Source organism: Mytilus edulis, chromosome 3, assembly GCF_963676685.1.
Source record: "Mytilus edulis chromosome 3, xbMytEdul2.2, whole genome shotgun sequence".
NCBI lineage: Eukaryota > Metazoa > Mollusca > Bivalvia > Mytilida > Mytilidae > Mytilus > Mytilus edulis.
In genome coordinates, this window is record NC_092346.1 from 106,371,984 (window position 1) to 106,392,951 (window position 20,968).

Genomic DNA, 20,968 nt, shown 5'->3' on the forward strand with positions numbered 1-20,968 from the left:
GGGAAAAAAGTTCATAGACAATTGCCTGTGCTCTAAGTATGTAAAATAGTAATATTTATATACTAAAACAAGAGCATTAGGAAGATAGTTTGCATTAAGAAGATGTTCCCTTCACCATCACCTGTGTTTTGTAAACATTGATCAGGTGTTAGTGTTTGTTTGATCTTACGGAGTTATCACCTGTTACTATAAATAGATTGGTAGAAACAGATGTTGACCCTCTGAAGGAATCGGTACCATGTTACAAATTTCCTTGGTTACATAACATCTGATAATATTTTATTACAGACAGATTTAAGATTGTAATTTTACTAAACATCTGTTCAATAGCAAAATACCCTTTCATCATGTTCATTAGGAGAAATAAATTGTCTGGTGAAACAACTGGGTCAATCTATTTACAACTCTGTATCTTTTACAATTTTCCTCCCCCTTTCTACAAATTTAGTTTGAATATTCACTAAACAACTTACAACTCAAGGTAGGGGCATTAACAAGTACAAGTACTTATCCTTTTCACTATCAAGTCTTCTACAGTGCCTCCCGCTCACATCACATAGAAACCATGTTAACTAGGGTATACACTAAATAACTTCCAACTTAAGATAGGGGCTAGTGTTCAATAAGGCATAAACAAGTACTTATCCTTTTCACTATCAAGTCTTCTACAGTGCCTCCCCATCACATCACACAGAAACCATGTTAACTAGGGTATACACTAAATAACTTCCAACTTAAGATAGGAGCTAGTGTTCAATAAGGCGTTAACAAGTACTTATCCTTTTCACTATCAAGTCTTCTACAGTGCCTCCCCATCACATCACATAGAAACCATGTTAACTAGGGTATACACTAAATAACTTCCAACTTAAGATAGGGGCTAGTGTTCAATAAGGCGTTAACAAGTGCTTATCCTTTTCACTATCAAGTCTTCTACAGTGCCTCCCCATCACAGCACACAGAAACCATGTTAACTAGAGTATACACTAAGTAACTTCCAACTTAAGATAGGGGCTAGTGTTCAATAAGGCGTTAACAAGTGCTTATCCTTTTCACTATCAAGTCTTCTACAGTGCCTCCCCATCACAGCACACAGAAACCATGTTAACTAGGGTATACACTAAATGACTTCCAACTTAAGATAGGGGCTAGTGTTCAATAAGGTGTTAACAAGTGCTTATCCTTTTCACTATCAATAAAATTGAGAAAGGAAATGGTGAATATGTCAAAGCGACAACCACCCGACCATAGAAGTCTTCTACAGTGCCTCCCCATCACATCACACAGAAACCATGTTAACTAGGGTATACACTAAATAACTTCCAACTTAAGATAGGAGCTAGTGTTCAATAAGGCGTTAACAAGTACTTATCCTTTTCACTATCAAGTCTTCTACAGTGCCTCCCCATCACAGCTCACAGAAACCATGTTAACTAGAGTATACACTAAATAAATTCCAACTTAAGAAAGGGGCTAGTGTTTAATAAGGCGTTAACAAGTACTTATCCTTTTCACTATCAAGTCTTCTACAGTGCCTCCCCATCACAGCACACAGAAACCATGTTAACTAGGGTATACACTAAATAACTTCCAACTTAAGATAGGGGCTAGTGTTCAATAAGGCGTTAACAAGTGCTTATCCTTTTCACTATCAAGTCTTCTACAGTGCCTCCCCATCACAGCACACAGAAACCATGTTAACTAGAGTATACACTAAGTAACTTCCAACTTAAGATAGGGGCTAGTGTTCAATAAGGCGTTAACAAGTGCTTATCCTTTTCACTATCAAGTCTTCTACAGTGCCTCCCCATCACAGCACACAGAAACCATGTTAACTAGGGTATACACTAAATGACTTCCAACTTAAGATAGGGGCTAGTGTTCAATAAGGTGTTAACAAGTGCTTATCCTTTTCACTATCAAGTCTTCTACAGTGCCTCCCCATCACATCACACAGAAACCATGTTAACTAGGGTATACACTAAATAACTTCCAACTTAAGATAGGGGCTAGTGTTCAATAAGGCATAAACAAGTACTTATCCTTTTCACTATCAAGTCTTCTACAGTGCCTCCCCATCACATCACACAGAAACCATGTTAACTAGGGTATACACTAAATAACTTCCAACTTAAGATAGGAGCTAGTGTTCAATAAGGCGTTAACAAGTACTTATCCTTTTCACTATCAAGTCTTCTACAGTGCCTCCCTATCACATCACATAGAAACCATGTTAACTAGGGTATACACTAAATAACTTCCAACTTAAGATAGGGGCTAGTGTTCAATAAGGCGTTAACAAGTGCTTATCCTTTTCACTATCAAGTCTTCTACAGTGCCTCCCCATCACAGCACACAGAAACCATGTTAACTAGAGTATACACTAAGTAACTACCAACTTAAGATAGGGGCTAGTGTTCAATAAGGCGTTAACAAGTGCTTATCCTTTTCACTATCAAGTCTTCTACAGTGCCTCCCCATCACAGCACACAGAAACCATGTTAACTAGGGTATACACTAAATAAATTCCAACTTAAGAAAGGGGCTAGTGTTTAATAAGGCGTTAACAAGTACTTATCCTTTTCACTATCAAGTCTTCTACAGTGCCTCCCCATCACAGCACACAGAAACCATGTTAACTAGGGTATACACTAAATAACTTCCAACTTAAGATAGGGGCTAGTGTTCAATAAGGCGTTAACAAGTGCTTATCCTTTTCACTATCAAGTCTTCTACAGTGCCTCCCCATCACAGCACACAGAAACCATGTTAACTAGAGTATACACTAAGTAACTTCCAACTTAAGATAGGGGCTAGTGTTCAATAAGGCGTTAACAAGTGCTTATCCTTTTCACTATCAAGTCTTCTACAGTGCCTCCCCATCACAGCACACAGAAACCATGTTAACTAGGGTATACACTAAATGACTTCCAACTTAAGATAGGGGCTAGTGTTCAATAAGGTGTTAACAAGTGCTTATCCTTTTCACTATCAAGTCTTCTACAGTGCCTCCCCATCACAGCACACAGAAACCATGTTAACTAGGGTATACACTAAATAACTTCCAACTTAAGATAGGGGCTAGTGTTTAATAAGGCGTTAACAAGTACTTATCCTTTTCACTATCAAGTCTTCTACAGTGCCTCCCCATCACAGCACACAGAAACCATGTTAACTAGGGTATACACTAAATGACTTCCAACTTAAGAAAGGGGCTAGTGTTTAATAAGGCGTTAACAAGTACTTATCCTTTTCACTATCAAGTCTTCTACAGTGCCTCCCCATCACAGCACACAGAAACCATGTTAACTAGGGTATACACTAAATAAATTCCAACTTAAGAAAGGGGCTAGTGTTTAATAAGGCGTTAACAAGTACTTATCCTTTTCACTATCAAGTCTTCTACAGTGCCTCCCCATCACAGCACACAGAAACCATGTTAACTAGGGTATACACTAAATGACTTCCAACTTAAGATAGGGGCTAGTGTTCAATAAGGCGTTAACAAGTGCTTATCCTTTTCACTATCAAGTCTTCTACAGTGCCTCCCCATCACAGCACACAGAAACCATGTTAACTAGAGTATACACTAAGTAACTTCCAACTTAAGATAGGGGCTAGTGTTCAATAAGGCGTTAACAAGTGCTTATCCTTTTCACTATCAAGTCTTCTACAGTGCCTCCCCATCACAGCACACAGAAACCATGTTAACTAGGGTATACACTAAATGACTTCCAACTTAAGATAGGGGCTAGTGTTCAATAAGGTGTTAACAAGTGCTTATCCTTTTCACTATCAAGTCTTCTACAGTGCCTCCCCATCACATCACACAGAAACCATGTTAACTAGGGTATACACTAAATAACTTCCAACTTAAGATAGGGGCTAGTATTCAATAAGGCGTTAACAAGTGCTTATCCTTTTCACTATCAAGTCTTCTACAGTGCCTCCCCATCACATCACATAGAAACCATGTTAACTAGGGTATACACTAAATAACTTCCAACTTAAGATAGGGGCTAGTGTTCAATAAGGCATAAACAAGTACTTATCCTTTTCACTATCAAGTCTTCTACAGTGCCTCCCCATCACATCACACAGAAACCATGTTAACTAGGGTATACACTAAATAACTTCCAACTTAAGATAGGGGCTAGTGTTCAATAAGGCGTTAACAAGTGCTTATCCTTTTCACTATCAAGTCTTCTACAGTGCCTCCCCATCACAGCACACAGAAACCATGTTAACTAGGGTATACACTAAATGACTTCCAACTTAAGATAGGGGCTAGTGTTCAATAAGGTGTTAACAAGTGCTTATCCTTTTCACTATCAAGTCTTCTACAGTGCCTCCCCATCACAGCACACAGAAACCATGTTAACTAGAGTAAACACTAAATAACTTACAACTTAAGATAGGGGCTAGTGTTCAATAAGGCGTTAACAAGTGCTTATCCTTTTCACTATCAAGTCTTCTACAGTGCCTCCCCATCACATCACACAGAAACCATGTTAACTAGGGTATACACTAAATAACTTCCAACTTAAGATAGGGGCTAGTGTTCAATAAGGCGTTAACAAGTGCTTATCCTTTTCACTATCAAGTCTTCTACAGTGCCTCCCCATCACAGCACACAGAAACCATGTTAACTAGGGTATACACTAAATGACTTCCAACTTAAGATAGGGGCTAGTGTTCAATAAGGCGTTAACAAGTGCTTATCCTTTTCACTATCAAGTCTTCTACAGTGCCTCCCCATCACAGCACACAGAAACCATGTTAACTAGAGTATACACTAAGTAACTTCCAACTTAAGATAGGGGCTAGTGTTCAATAAGGCGTTAACAAGTGCTTATCCTTTTCACTATCAAGTCTTCTACAGTGCCTCCCCATCACAGCACACAGAAACCATGTTAACTAGGGTATACACTAAATGACTTACAACTTAAGATAGGGGCTAGTGTTCAATAAGGCGTTAACAAGTGCTTATCCTTTTCACTATCAAGTCTTCTACAGTGCCTCCCCATCACATCACACAGAAACCATGTTAACTAGGGTATACACTAAATAACTTCCAACTTAAGATAGGGGCTAGTGTTCAATAAGGCGTTAACAAGTGCTTATCCTTTTCACTATCAAGTCTTCTACAGTGCCTCCCCATCACAGCACACAGAAACCATGTTAACTAGAGTATACACTAAGTAACTTCCAACTTAAGATAGGGGCTAGTGTTCAATAAGGCGTTAACAAGTGCTTATCCTTTTCACTATCAAGTCTTCTACAGTGCCTCCCCATCACAGCACACAGAAACCATGTTAACTAGGGTATACACTAAATAAATTCCAACTTAAGAAAGGGGCTAGTGTTTAATAAGGCGTTAACAAGTACTTATCCTTTTCACTATCAAGTCTTCTACAGTGCCTCCCCATCACAGCACACAGAAACCATGTTAACTAGAGTATACACTAAGTAACTTCCAACTTAAGATAGGGGCTAGTGTTCAATAAGGCGTTAACAAGTGCTTATCCTTTTCACTATCAAGTCTTCTACAGTGCCTCCCCATCACATCACACAGAAACCATGTTAACTAGGGTATACACTAAATAAATTCCAACTTAAGAAAGGGGCTAGTGTTTAATAAGGCGTTAACAAGTACTTATCCTTTTCACTATCAAGTCTTCTACAGTGCCTCCCCATCACAGCACACAGAAACCATGTTAACTAGGGTATACACTAAATAACTTCCAACTTAAGATAGGGGCTAGTGTTCAATAAGGCGTTAACAAGTGCTTATCCTTTTCACTATCAAGTCTTCTACAGTGCCTCCCCATCACAGCACACAGAAACCATGTTAACTAGAGTATACACTAAGTAACTTCCAACTTAAGATAGGGGCTAGTGTTCAATAAGGCGTTGACAAGTGCTTATCCTTTTCACTATCAAGTCTTCTACAGTGCCTCCCCATCACAGCACACAGAAACCATGTTAACTAGGGTATACACTAAATGACTTCCAACTTAAGATAGGGGCTAGTGTTCAATAAGGTGTTAACAAGTGCTTATCCTTTTCACTATCAAGTCTTCTACAGTGCCTCCCCATCACATCACACAGAAACCATGTTAACTAGGGTATACACTAAATAACTTCCAACTTAAGATAGGAGCTAGTGTTCAATAAGGCGTTAACAAGTACTTATCCTTTTCACTATCAAGTCTTCTACAGTGCCTCCCCATCACAGCACACAGAAACCATGTTAACTAGGGTATACACTAAATGACTTCCAACTTAAGAAAGGGGCTAGTGTTTAATAAGGCGTTAACAAGTACTTATCCTTTTCACTATCAAGTCTTCTACAGTGCCTCCCCATCACAGCACACAGAAACCATGTTAACTAGGGTATACACTAAATAACTTCCAACTTAAGATAGGGGCTAGTGTTCAATAAGGCGTTAACAAGTGCTTATCCTTTTCACTATCAAGTCTTCTACAGTGCCTCCCCATCACAGCACACAGAAACCATGTTAACTAGGGTATACACTAAATAAATTCCAACTTAAGAAAGGGGCTAGTGTTTAATAAGGCGTTAACAAGTACTTATCCTTTTCACTATCAAGTCTTCTACAGTGCCTCCCCATCACAGCACACAGAAACCATGTTAACTAGGGTATACACTAAATAACTTCCAACTTAAGATAGGGGCTAGTGTTCAATAAGGCGTTAACAAGTGCTTATCCTTTTCACTATCAAGTCTTCTACAGTGCCTCCCCATCACAGCACACAGAAACCATGTTAACTAGAGTATACACTAAGTAACTTCCAACTTAAGATAGGGGCTAGTGTTCAATAAGGCGTTAACAAGTGCTTATCCTTTTCACTATCAAGTCTTCTACAGTGCCTCCCCATCACAGCACACAGAAACCATGTTAACTAGGGTATACACTAAATGACTTCCAACTTAAGATAGGGGCTAGTGTTCAATAAGGTGTTAACAAGTGCTTATCCTTTTCACTATCAAGTCTTCTACAGTGCCTCCCCATCACATCACACAGAAACCATGTTAACTAGGGTATACACTAAATAACTTCCAACTTAAGATAGGGGCTAGTATTCAATAAGGCGTTAACAAGTGCTTATCCTTTTCACTATCAAGTCTTCTACAGTGCCTCCCCATCACATCACATAGAAACCATGTTAACTAGGGTATACACTAAATAACTTCCAACTTAAGATAGGGGCTAGTGTTCAATAAGGCATAAACAAGTACTTATCCTTTTCACTATCAAGTCTTCTACAGTGCCTCCCCATCACATCACACAGAAACCATGTTAACTAGGGTATACACTAAATAACTTCCAACTTAAGATAGGGGCTAGTGTTCAATAAGGCGTTAACAAGTGCTTATCCTTTTCACTATCAAGTCTTCTACAGTGCCTCCCCATCACAGCACACAGAAACCATGTTAACTAGAGTAAACACTAAATAACTTACAACTTAAGATAGGGGCTAGTGTTCAATAAGGCGTTAACAAGTGCTTATCCTTTTCACTATCAAGTCTTCTACAGTGCCTCCCCATCACATCACACAGAAACCATGTTAACTAGGGTATACACTAAATAACTTCCAACTTAAGATAGGGGCTAGTGTTCAATAAGGCGTTAACAAGTGCTTATCCTTTTCACTATCAAGTCTTCTACAGTGCCTCCCCATCACAGCACACAGAAACCATGTTAACTAGGGTATACACTAAATAACTTCCAACTTAAGATAGGGGCTAGTGTTCAATAAGGCGTTAACAAGTGCTTATCCTTTTCACTATCAAGTCTTCTACAGTGCCTCCCCATCACAGCACACAGAAACCATGTTAACTAGGGTATACACTAAATGACTTCCAACTTAAGAAAGGGGCTAGTGTTTAATAAGGCGTTAACAAGTACTTATCCTTTTCACTATCAAGTCTTCTACAGTGCCTCCCCATCACAGCACACAGAAACCATGTTAACTAGGGTATACACTAAATGACTTCCAACTTAAGATAGGGGCTAGTGTTCAATAAGGTGTTAACAAGTGCTTATCCTTTTCACTATCAAGTCTTCTACAGTGCCTCCCCATCACAGCACACAGAAACCATGTTAACTAGGGTATACACTAAATAACTTCCAACTTAAGATAGGGGCTAGTGTTCAATAAGGCGTTAACAAGTGCTTATCCTTTTCACTATCAAGTCTTCTACAGTGCCTCCCCATCACATCACATAGAAACCATGTTAACTAGGGTATACACTAAGTAACTTCCAACTTAAGATAGGGGCTAGTGTTCAATAAGGCGTTAACAAGTGCTTATCCTTTTCACTATCAAGTCTTCTACAGTGCCTCCCCATCACAGCACACAGAAACCATGTTAACTAGGGTATACACTAAATAACTTCCAACTTAAGATAGGGGCTAGTGTTCAATAAGGCGTTAACAAGTGCTTATCCTTTTCACTATCAAGTCTTCTACAGTGCCTCCCCATCACAGCACACAGAAACCATGTTAACTAGGGTATACACTAAATAACTTCCAACTTAAGATAGGGGCTAGTGTTCAATAAGGCGTTAACAAGTACTTATCCTTTTCACTATCAAGTCTTCTACAGTGCCTCCCCATCACAGCACACAGAAACCATGTTAACTAGGGTATACACTAAATAACTTCCAACTTAAGATAGGAGCTAGTGTTCAATAAGGCGTTAACAAGTGCTTATCCTTTTCACTATCAAGTCTTCTACAGTGCCTCCCCATCACAGCACACAGAAACCATGTTAACTAGGGTATACACTAAATAACTTCCAACTTAAGATAGGAGCTAGTGTTCAATAAGGCGTTAACAAGTGCTTATCCTTTTCACTATCAAGTCTTCTACAGTGCCTCCCCATCACAGCACACAGAAACCATGTTAACTAGGGTATACACTAAATAACTTCCAACTTAAGATAGGGGCTAGTGTTCAATAAGGCGTTAACAAGTGCTTATCCTTTTCACTATCAAGTCTTCTACAGTGCCTCCCCATCACAGCACACAGAAACCATGTTAACTAGGGTATACACTAAATAACTTCCAACTTAAGATAGGGGCTAGTGTTCAATAAGGCGTTAACAAGTGCTTATCCTTTTCACTATCAAGTCTTCTACAGTGCCTCCCCATCACAGCACACAGAAACCATGTTAACTAGGGTATACACTAAATAACTTCCAACTTAAGATAGGGGCTAGTGTTCAATAAGGCGTTAACAAGTGCTTATCCTTTTCACTATCAAGTCTTCTACAGTGCCTCCCCATCACAGCACACAGAAACCATGTTAACTAGGGTATACACTAAATAAATTCCAACTTAAGAAGGGGGCTAGTGTTTAATAAGGCGTTAACAAGTACTTATCCTTTTCACTATCAAGTCTTCTACAGTGCCTCCCCATCACAGCACACAGAAACCATGTTAACTAGGGTATACACTAAATAACTTCCAACTTAAGATAGGGGCTAGTGTTCAATAAGGTGTTAACAAGTGCTTATCCTTTTCACTATCAAGTCTTCTACAGTGCCTCCCCATCACAGCACACTGAAACCATGTTAACTAGAGTATACACTAAATGACTTCCAACTTAAGATAGGGGCTAGTGTTCAATAAGGCGTTAACAAGTGCTTATCCTTTTCACTATCAAGTCTTCTACAGTGCCTCCCCATCACAGCACACAGAAACCATGTTAACTAGGGTATACACTAAATAACTTCCAACTTAAGATAGGAGCTAGTGTTTAATAAGGCATTAACAAGTGCTTATCCTTTTCACTATCAAGTCTTCTACAGTGCCTCCCCATCACAGCACACAGAAACCATGTTAACTAGGGTATACACTAAATAACTTCCAACTTAAGATAGGGGCTAGTATTCAATAAGGCGTTAACAAGTGCTTATCCTTTTCACTATCAAGTCTTCTACAGTGCCTCCCCATCACAGCACACAGAAACCATGTTAACTAGGGTATACACTAAATAACTTCCAACTTAAGATAGGAGCTAGTGTTTAATAAGGCATTAACAAGTGCTTATCCTTTTCACTATCAAGTCTTCTACAGTGCCTCCCCATCACAGCACACAGAAACCATGTTAACTAGGGTATACACTAAATAACTTCCAACTTAAGATAGGGGCTAGTGTTTAATAAGGCGTTAACAAGTACTTATCCTTTTCACTATCAAGTCTTCTACAGTGCCTCCCCATCACATCACACAGAAACCATGTTAACTAGGGTATACACTAAATAACTTCCAACTTAAGATAGGGGCTAGTGTTCAATAAGGCGTTAACAAGTACTTATCCTTTTCACTATCAAGTCTTCTACAGTGCCTCCCCATCACATCACACAGAAACCATGTTAACTAGGGTATACACTAAATAACTTCCAACTTAAGATAGGGGCTAGTGTTTAATAAGGCGTTAACAAGTACTTATCCTTTTCACTATCAAGTCTTCTACAGTGCCTCCCCATCACATCACACAGAAACCATGTTAACTAGGGTATACACTAAATAACTTCCAACTTAAGATAGGGGCTAGTGTTTAATAAGGCGTTAACAAGTACTTATCCTTTTCACTATCAAGTCTTCTACAGTGCCTCCCCATCACATCACACAGAAACCATGTTAACTAGGGTATACACTAAATAACTTCCAACTTAAGATAGGGGCTAGTGTTTAATAAGGCGTTAACAAGTACTTATCCTTTTCACTATCAAGTCTTCTACAGTGCCTCCCCATCACATCACACAGAAACCATGTTAACTAGGGTATACACTAAATAACTTCCAACTTAAGATAGGGGCTAGTGTTCAATAAGGCGTTAACAAGTACTTATCCTTTTCACTATCAAGTCTTCTACAGTGCCTCCCCATTACATCACACAGAAACCATGTTAACTAGGGTATACACTAAATGACTTCCAACTTAAGATAGGGGCTAGTGTTCAATAAGGCGTTAACAAGTGCTTATCCTTTTCACTATCAAGTCTTCTACAGTGCCTCCCCATTACATCACACAGAAACCATGTTAACTAGGGTATACACTAAATGACTTCCAACTTAAGATAGGGGCTAGTGTTCAATAAGGCGTTAACAAGTACTTATCCTTTTCACTATCAAGTCTTCTACAGTGCCTCCCCATCACATCACACAGAAACCATGTTAACTAGGGTATACACTAAATAACTTCCAACTTAAGATAGGGGCTAGTGTTCAATAAGGCGTTAACAAGTGCTTATCCTTTTCACTATCAAGTCTTCTACAGTGCCTCCCCATGATGACATCACACAGAAACCATGTTAACTAGAGTATACACTAAATAACTTCCAACTTAAGATAGGGGCTATTGTTCAATAAGGCATTAACAAGTACTTATCCTTTTCACTATCAAGTCTTCTACAGTGCCTCCCCATCACATCACACAGAAACCATGTTAACTAGGGTATACACTAAATAACTTACAACTTAAGATAGGGGCTAGTGTTCAATAAGGCGTTAACAAGTGCTTATCCTTTTCACTATCAAGTCTTCTACAGTGCCTCCCCATCACAGCACACAGAAACCATGTTAACTAGGGTATACACTAAATAACTTCCAACTTAAGATAGGGGCTAGTGTTCAATAAGGCGTTAACAAGTACTTATCCTTTTCACTATCAAGTCTTCTACAGTGCCTCCCCATTACATCACACAGAAACCATGTTAACTAGGGTATACACTAAATGACTTCCAACTTAAGATAGGGGCTATTGTTTAATAAGGCGTTAACAAGTACTTATCCTTTTCACTATCAAGTCTTCTACAGTGCCTCCCCATCACAGCACACAGAAACCATGTTAACTAGGGTATACACTAAATAACTTCCAACTTAAGATAGGAGCTAGTGTTCAATAAGGCGTTAACAAGTACTTATCCTTTTCACTATCAAGTCTTCTACAGTGCCTCCCCATCACAGCACACAGAAACCATGTTAACTAGGGTATACACTAAATAACTTCCAACTTAAGATAGGGGCTAGTATTCAATAAGGCGTTAACAAGTGCTTATCCTTTTCACTATCAAGTCTTCTACAGTGCCTCCCCATCACAGCACACAGAAACCATGTTAACTAGAGTATACACTAAATAACTTCCAACTTAAGATAGGGGCTAGTGTTCAATAAGGCGTTAACAAGTACTTATCCTTTTCACTATCAAGTCTTCTACAGTGCCTCCCCATCACATCACACAGAAACCATGTTAACTAGAGTATACACTAAATAACTTCCAACTTAAGATAGGGGCTAGTGTTCAATAAGGCGTTAACAAGTACTTATCCTTTTCACTATCAAGTCTTCTACAGTGCCTCCCCATCACAGCACACAGAAACCATGTTAACTAGGGTATACACTAAATAAATTCCAACTTAAGATAGGGGCTAGTGTTCAATAAGGCGTTAACAAGTGCTTATCCTTTTCACTATCAAGTCTTCTACAGTGCCTCCCCATCACAGCACACAGAAACCATGTTAACTAGAGTATACACTAAATAACTTCCAACTTAAGATAGGGGCTAGTGTTCAATAAGGCGTTAACAAGTGCTTATCCTTTTCACTATCAAGTCTTCTACAGTGCCTCCCCATCACAGCACACAGAAACCATGTTAACTAGGGTATACACTAAATAACTTCCAACTTAAGATAGGGGCTAGTGTTCAATAAGGCGTTAACAAGTGCTTATCCTTTTCACTATCAAGTCTTCTACAGTGCCTCCCCATCACAGCACACAGAAACCATGTTAACTAGGGTATACACTAAATAACTTCCAACTTAAGATAGGGGCTAGTGTTTAATAAGGCGTTAACAAGTACTTATCCTTTTCACTATCAAGTCTTCTACAGTGCCTCCCCATCACAGCACACAGAAACCATGTTAACTAGGGTATACACTAAATAACTTCCAACTTAAGATAGGGGCTAGTGTTCAATAAGGCGTTAACAAGTGCTTATCCTTTTCACTATCAAGTCTTCTACAGTGCCTCCCCATCACAGCACACAGAAACCATGTTAACTAGGGTATACACTAAATAACTTCCAACTTAAGATAGGGGCTAGTGTTCAATAAGGCGTTAACAAGTGCTTATCCTTTTCACTATCAAGTCTTCTACAGTGCCTCCCCATCACAGCACACAGAAACCATGTTAACTAGGGTATACACTAAATAACTTCCAACTTAAGATAGGGGCTAGTGTTCAATAAGGCGTTAACAAGTGCTTATCCTTTTCACTATCAAGTCTTCTACAATGCCTCCCCATGATGACAGCACACAGAAACCATGTTAACTAGGGTATACACTAAATAACTTCCAACTTAAGATAGGGGCTAGTGTTCAATAAGGCGTTAACAAGTGCTTATCCTTTTCACTATCAAGTCTTCTACAATGCCTCCCCATGATGACAGCACACAGAAACCATGTTAACTAGGGTATACACTAAATAACTTCCAACTTAAGATAGTGGCTAGTATTCAATAAGGCGTTAACAAGTACTTATCCTTTTCACTATCAAGTCTTCTACAGTGCCTCCCCATCACATCACACAGAAACCATGTTAACTAGGGTATACACTAAATAACTTCCAACTTAAGATAGGAGCTAGTGTTCAATAAGGTGTTAACAAGTACTTATCCTTTTCACTATCAAGTCTTCTACAGTGCCTCCCCATCACATCACATAGAAACCATGTTAACTAGGGTATACACTAAATAACTTCCAACTTAAGATAGGGGCTAGTGTTCAATAAGGCGTTAACAAGTACTTATCCTTTTCACTATCAAGTCTTCTACAGTGCCTCCCCATCACATCACACAGAAACCATGTTAACTAGGGTATACACTAAATAACTTCCAACTTAAGATAGGGGCTAGTGTTCAATAAGGCGTTAACAAGTACTTATCCTTTTCACTATCAAGTCTTCTACAGTGCCTCCCCATTACATCACACAGAAACCATGTTAACTAGGGTATACACTAAATAACTTCCAACTTAAGATAGGGGCTAGTATTCAATAAGGCGTTAACAAGTGCTTATCCTTTTCACTATCAAGTCTTCTACAGTGCCTCCCCATGATGACAGCACACAGAAACTAGGGACTATTTTATGAGGCAAATCTGTAGAGGTTCTCAAGACAGACACCTAGCAATACAACATCAATAAAAACTAAAAACTTTGTCTTGATACCAAACAGACAACCAAAGGTAAAAATTTGGTTTGGAAATTATTGAAGTTGTCAATTGTTGTTTTTACTGTTGTATATATAATTATTTGTAAATTATTTTCTAGGCTGTGGGCATATCATGATAGTACATATCTATACATGCTCTTGGAGTTTGTGCCAGGAGGCGAGTTATTCTCATATCTCAGGAACTATGGACGTTTTAATAATTCATGGTCGAACTTTTATGCCTGTGAAATTGTGTCAGCTTTAGACTATTTACATACAAAGAACATTGTGTATAGGGATTTGAAACCAGAAAATTTATTATTGGATAGAGAAGGACATTTAAAGATTACAGATTTTGGTTTTGCAAAGAAACTAGAAGATAGGTGAGTTGTATAAGAATTAGAGAAGGGGGCAACAAAAGCTGAGGTATCCTTTCAAAGATTAAACACTTCCCTTGATAGAAGAGAACAACAAACGGTTAGATACCCTCAAAAAATCTAATTTTCATTTGTATGATATGACAAAAAAAGGTTTGATGTCCTCCCAAATTCTTAATTCCCTTGATACAAGAAAAAAAAAGGTTAGATGTCCTCAAAAAATCAGCTTTAGGACAAGATTGTCTGTCTGAAGACCAAATTCAAAGCAATGACTAAAGTATATTTTATGACTAGTTTAGAATATCTTTCAACTTCTGATGGTAGTTTATGAGGAATTTGAACTTTTTAGGATAACACTAAGCTCAAGGTACAAGGAGTTACGCATGGCATAAGTTTTCCAGGACGAGTTACCCTATAAAGATTGTACACCTGGTTAAATACTTCAGTATGTTACTACTTAGTTAACCTAATATAACATAGTCAATTGACCATTTGGATTACCTCCAGAATTTTAAACTTCTTGTCCTAATCAGATTTTCTTATACAATAGTCTTTCACATGAATGTTTTAATTATTAAGTATTTTAGATGCTAATTAGAACTAGTTTATGTAGATTACTGTATACAAAACATAAAAGAAGAGTGTTGTATCCCTGTTATTCCCTGCTTCAAAGGAGGGCATACTGGTTTGAATTTCTCTGTCTGTGATACAGTTCTGCCACATTTTATAGCTAGAAGTCTTAGATTCTGTCACATTTTATAGCTAGAAGTCTTAGATTCTGCCACATTTTATAGCTAGAAGTCTTAGATTCTGTCACATTTTATAGCTAGAAGTCTTAGACTCTGTCACATTTTATAGCTAGAAGTCTTAGACTCTGTCACATTTTATAGCTAGAAGTCTTAGACTCTGTCACATTTTACGGCTAAAAGTCTAAGACTCTGTCACATTTTACGGCTAGAAGTCTTAGATTCTGTCACAGTATAGGGCTAGAAGTCTTAGATTCTGTCACATTTTACGGCTAAAAGTCTAAGTCTCTGTCACATTTTACGGCTAGAAGTCTTAGATTCTGTCACAGTATAGGGCTAGAAGTCTTAGATTCTGTCACATTTTACGGCTAAAAGTCTAAGACTGTCACATTTTACGGCTAGAAGTCTTAGATTCTGTCACAGTATAGGGCTAGAAGTCTTAGATTCTGTCACATTTTACAGCTAAAAGTCTTAGACTCTGTCACATTTTAGGGCTAGAAGTCTTAGACTGTCACATTTTAGGGCTAAAAGTCTTAGATTCTGTCACATTTTATAGCTAGAAGTCTTAGATTCTGTCACATTTTATAGCTAGAAGTCTTAGACTCTGTCACATTTTATAGCTAGAAGTCTTTTTCTATATTCTGTCACATTTTATAGCTAGAAGTCTTAGACTCTGTCACATTTTACTGATTTTAGGGCTAGAAGTCTTAGACTGTCACATTTTATAGCTAGAAGTCTTAGACTCTGTCACATTTTAGGGCTAGAAGTCTTAGACTGTCACATTTTATAGCTAGAAGTCTTAGATTCTGTCTAAATAAATACAGGGAAAATAGATATAAATATAAAAAGCTTAGTTTACTGCTTTGGTCTGCTGATCACGAGAAGGATACATATATGTTGCCAAGGGTCAGATTTAATCTGTTGCCAACCAATTTCTATAAATTAATGAATTCTGGAATCTTTCCCTCAAGCTCACCACTTTAAAGTTTTTAATGTTAATTTGAGAGATGGATACCAACACAAAGGTCTCTTACCATACTCACAAACACCAACACACACAAACACACACAAACACCAACACACACAAACACAAAGGTCTCTTACCATACTCACAAACACCAACACACACAAACACACACAAACACCAACACACACAAACACAAAGGTCTCTTACCATACTCACAAACACCAACACATACAAACACACACAAACACCAACACACACAAACACAAAGGTCTCTTACCATACTCACAAACACCAACACACACAAACACCAACACACACCAACACACACAAACACAAAGGTCTCTTACCATACTCACATACACCAACACATACAAACACACACAAACACCAACACACACAAACACAAAGGTCTCTTACCATACTCACAAACACACACAAACACCAACATACACAAACACACACACACAAGAAATTACACCAAAGCATTATAGCATGTAATTGTAATCAAATTAATTTAAAAGGTATTTCATAAAATGTTATGAAAAAAATGAAAAAAATAATTTGAGCATTATCATTAACATTTTTATAAATAATACTGTTATATAAAAAAGAAGATGTGGTATGATTGCCAATGAGACAACTATTCTAGACCATGTGTACTGTAAACATGTATATATATGTAATACTATTCTAAACAATTGAAAAAGATCCAAAAAGTATATGGTTGTTAAAGAATGAAATTATTTATAATCCTTCAAATACTGAAATGGCCAATTAAATTATAAAATGCACATAACTTTAAGCCAATGTTAATGTACCCAACTTTTAGTTATGTCATTGGTCAAATAGGAATTAATGGGGCTCTTTAAAATTGTCAGATTTAAGACTCATTGTTTTCTGGATTGAAATCAGTGTTCACTCTGACATCTTTATTTTATTTATACTTTAATTTCTCTATTTCTATTTATACTCAAACAAGTTTATTGTTTTTTTTTTTATTATCAAAGTAAGATTTAATTTCAGTTCTTCATTTATTAAAATTCAATTTTGTCGAGCATGTCAAGGGTTATAAGTGACCTTTTTTCATTATTTGGCATACATGCTTCGTAAGTGGTCTGTCTTAAACATTTATTGTTCAAAAATTCTTTTCTGAAACTAAAGGAATTATTTTACCTGAATTTGACGGCAATCTTCATTGGGTTATTTAAATGTAGTTAAAAAATGTGTCTGATAATCTGTCCAGATTAATTATTAACATGGCCAACATAGCTAATTATATATATATAAAAATAGAACACTAAGAATAAAATGTAAATTGATCTAAAATTTATTAAACATGTTAAAAACTTCTATACTTGTTTAAGACAGAGAAAATCTGACAGGGACACCTAAACGGTCAGATGACTTCTTATTTTTTTCGAAAAACTCAGGATTTTCTTATCCCAGGCATAGATTACCTTAGCCATATTGGCATAACTTTTTGGGGAATTTTTGGTCCTAAATGCTCTTCAAATTTGTACTTGTTTTGCTTTATAACTTACTATTTTGATCTGAGCGTCACTGATGAGTCTTATGTAGAGGAAACACAGTCTGGCGTATTAAATTATAATCCTGGTACCTTTGATAACTACTTATATAAGAAAAATTGAATGGCTATTTTGCAAATAAAGTCCGTTTTCACCTATTATTTAGAACAAGAAACTTTGATGCAAAAACTATCATAAAAAAAAACTATATCTACAAATGAGTCAACTTGATAGAAATCTGCAGTCAACTCCTTCAAGGAGTAATTGTCCCTAATTTACAATGTTTACCAACTATTTGTGTTTTTATGTTTTTGTTTATCCAATCCAGGACAAAAAATGTTAATGGATATGAATTTCATATAAACCTTGCGATTACATATGACTGACATGCAGAGTTGTAATTAAAATGTGCTTGCTGAAAAGTCTGCATTTAAACATGTCACCCTACCTAGACAGATTATTCTAACATGTCACCCTACCTAGACAGATTATTTTAATTTTGAACAACTGTCTTACTCGTTACTCTTATGCCTAAATGAGGAATGCTAAATCAGAGAAGCAGCAAATAGCAATTTTCAAATCCTTAGTTTAGCATGATACCATGAGACTAATGAAGCAGTTCCTACGGTAGAAATTACAATTCCAAATTTGAATAAAATGATTGTGTATCCTACTAGACTCCATTTAAATCAGGGTTGGCAAAGTATTACCCGCCCGGGAAATCTGGGTCCGGGTTTTCCCGGGCTGGGCAAGTCACTCTCAGAAATGGTAATAGTGGGCTGATTACTGGGCAATATGATTTTTTAAGCTTTTTTTTAACACAATATAGTAAAGACTTGTTGTAGTTTCATAGTATTACAGCTAACCTTTGAGAGTCATTTCTAGAAGAATGAATATTCGATTTCACTTGTTTTTCATTAATTCTATATGTAGGCAGAATATAAGATTAGCACATTTAAGGATAGCTTGTTAATTACCAAGCATTGATTTAAATACCCCACAAATGTACAAAAACTCAACTGATTTAAAGACAACAGTATACAAGCATCCTAGAAAAGTTTCAACAGAAACAAAAACAATGTATTTATCATAGTTGTATAGTTTGTTGGTAGATAAAGTATCATTATTCAGTTTGACAAGTAAACCAAACCAAACAAATAAACATCAGCTAAAATATGCATATCCAGTGTTATGTTAATCCTATAGTGCTTTCAATTGATAGAAATCTAAACATGATATAACCTTTTATAATAACTAAGACCCGAGGGGAATCGATGTTTTCAAATCAGAATCAAAATATACATGTGCAGTATCTGTATATATATATCCCTTGATTATATGATGTTTCACCTGATGTCATCACAAATGATATTTACAGTTCCAATAATGATTAAATGTTAGAATGATAATACCAGGATATCAGCCAAACCTACGCACATCTAGGTATGACATTCATTTTATAGTTATGCTTCACATCCCACAGTTCAAATGTGTAGAACTGATTTGTTATGTGGAGTACAGCAATTACATATGGCAGATTTTACAATAAGAAGGAATTATTGTTTTTTTGTATCCATCAAAAAAGCAATTGCTGAAACTGTGAAACAGACTGTGTAATGGAGTAATGCATTATGTTATTGAATAAAATGTGTCTTTCTGAGTAAATAAAAATAAAAATTACTCTGTGCTTGTGTTTTTTGTTAGAATTAGAGGGTTTTCAATTTCAAAATATTGGACATGGAATAGACATCATGACCTACTTTACTGACATCCAGCTTATTTGGAGTGGAATTTTGAAGTATTATTTATAAGTTGAGCCTTATCACATGGACTTATATTTTAATAAAAAGTCTTCTTTTGTGTTTTAATCATAACTTTAAGGCAGATTTTTATTGGTAAAGGCTAAAAAAGGTAATTTAATAATATTGTTGCTAACGTCACGTCTTTTCCGTCCATTGTGGTATGTCACGATCGCAATTTTCTTGTTGGTTCTCAGACAGGCAATTGTAGTTATTTTTATCCCGGGTTTTATAAATAATTGAAAATAGCAATCATATTAAATTTGGATGACGTAAGGGGGTCAAAGGACTTGAGGAATCAATATCATTGGCTGTTTTATTTTTTGCGAACGTTACTACTTGAGGTTTCCGTCCAAATCAGTGTCACGTGAGCAACATATATTTAGATCTGTAACTCTCCTGTATAGGAGTTACGATATCGCCCTTTGCAGAATTAGATTTCGGAGTCAGTTCCTTCACATGATGGGGTAGCAAAGAAGGTTAGTTGTATGTAATATCGTTACAAGAGGACCTTAAATGTATTCCGTCCATCAAAAAGACGTTCGCAACAAAACGTAATGTCATGATAGTAGATGTTGCTAATGTTACTATTACGAATTGGTTTCATGTGTATTCATTTGATATAAAGTACACCTGCAAATGACATTCTGTATATTTAGAAATTCTAAACCAGACTGTACAATTTTATTACTTCAGGCATATATTAAACATCACTGTGTGCATACATTTGAACTTTTAAAGATGTTGTTGCTCATGTTACATGTCCAAATGTCGCTAACGTTACTTATTTTTGTCTCCGTCACGTTAGCAACATGAAAGTAGGAGACAGAACACAATACTGTAAAATCTGCCATATCCTTCCTTATATTGTTACAGAACCAGTGTGGAACACCATCTTAAGAATCAGTTATATAACCCAAAGGTTACATGTACTTGTAAGACTTGTCTGTCGTCTAAGGCTACTTAATATTACCCTCTTTCATTCTTTAAGTTATAAGTGTGTCAATGTTAAAGAGAAGTAAACTCAGTTTGTGACAGTAAAACCCACTTTTAACTTAGGCTAAGCTTCAAATACATTAAAGTTATCTCTAAAATTACTTTGAAACCTAAATTTGTTTATATGTTAAAGCTTGTGATTAGGTAAGTTTTATTGGAACCACTATAAACGGTAAGAAATGATATTAACATTAACACATCTCATTTCCAGGTTATTATATCACCCCAGTTCCTCAGTCAGGGTTCATTGTCCCCTTTCCAGGTTATTATATCACCCCAGTTCCTCAGTCAGGGTTCATTGTCCCCTTTCAAG

At 36.9% G+C, this 20,968-nt stretch overlaps 1 protein-coding gene across 1 annotated transcript in view; it reads left to right on the plus strand.

Annotated features, from left to right (window-relative positions):
• The window catches only part of LOC139518118 (cAMP-dependent protein kinase catalytic subunit 3-like), a 54,600-nt gene that overhangs the window by 20,494 nt on the left and 13,138 nt on the right, over positions 1–20,968 (plus strand). The window contains exon 3 of the mRNA XM_071309790.1: positions 14,364–14,627. Within this exon, the coding sequence (XP_071165891.1) occupies positions 14,364–14,627 (264 nt within the window). The remainder of the gene's footprint in view (positions 1–14,363; positions 14,628–20,968) is intronic.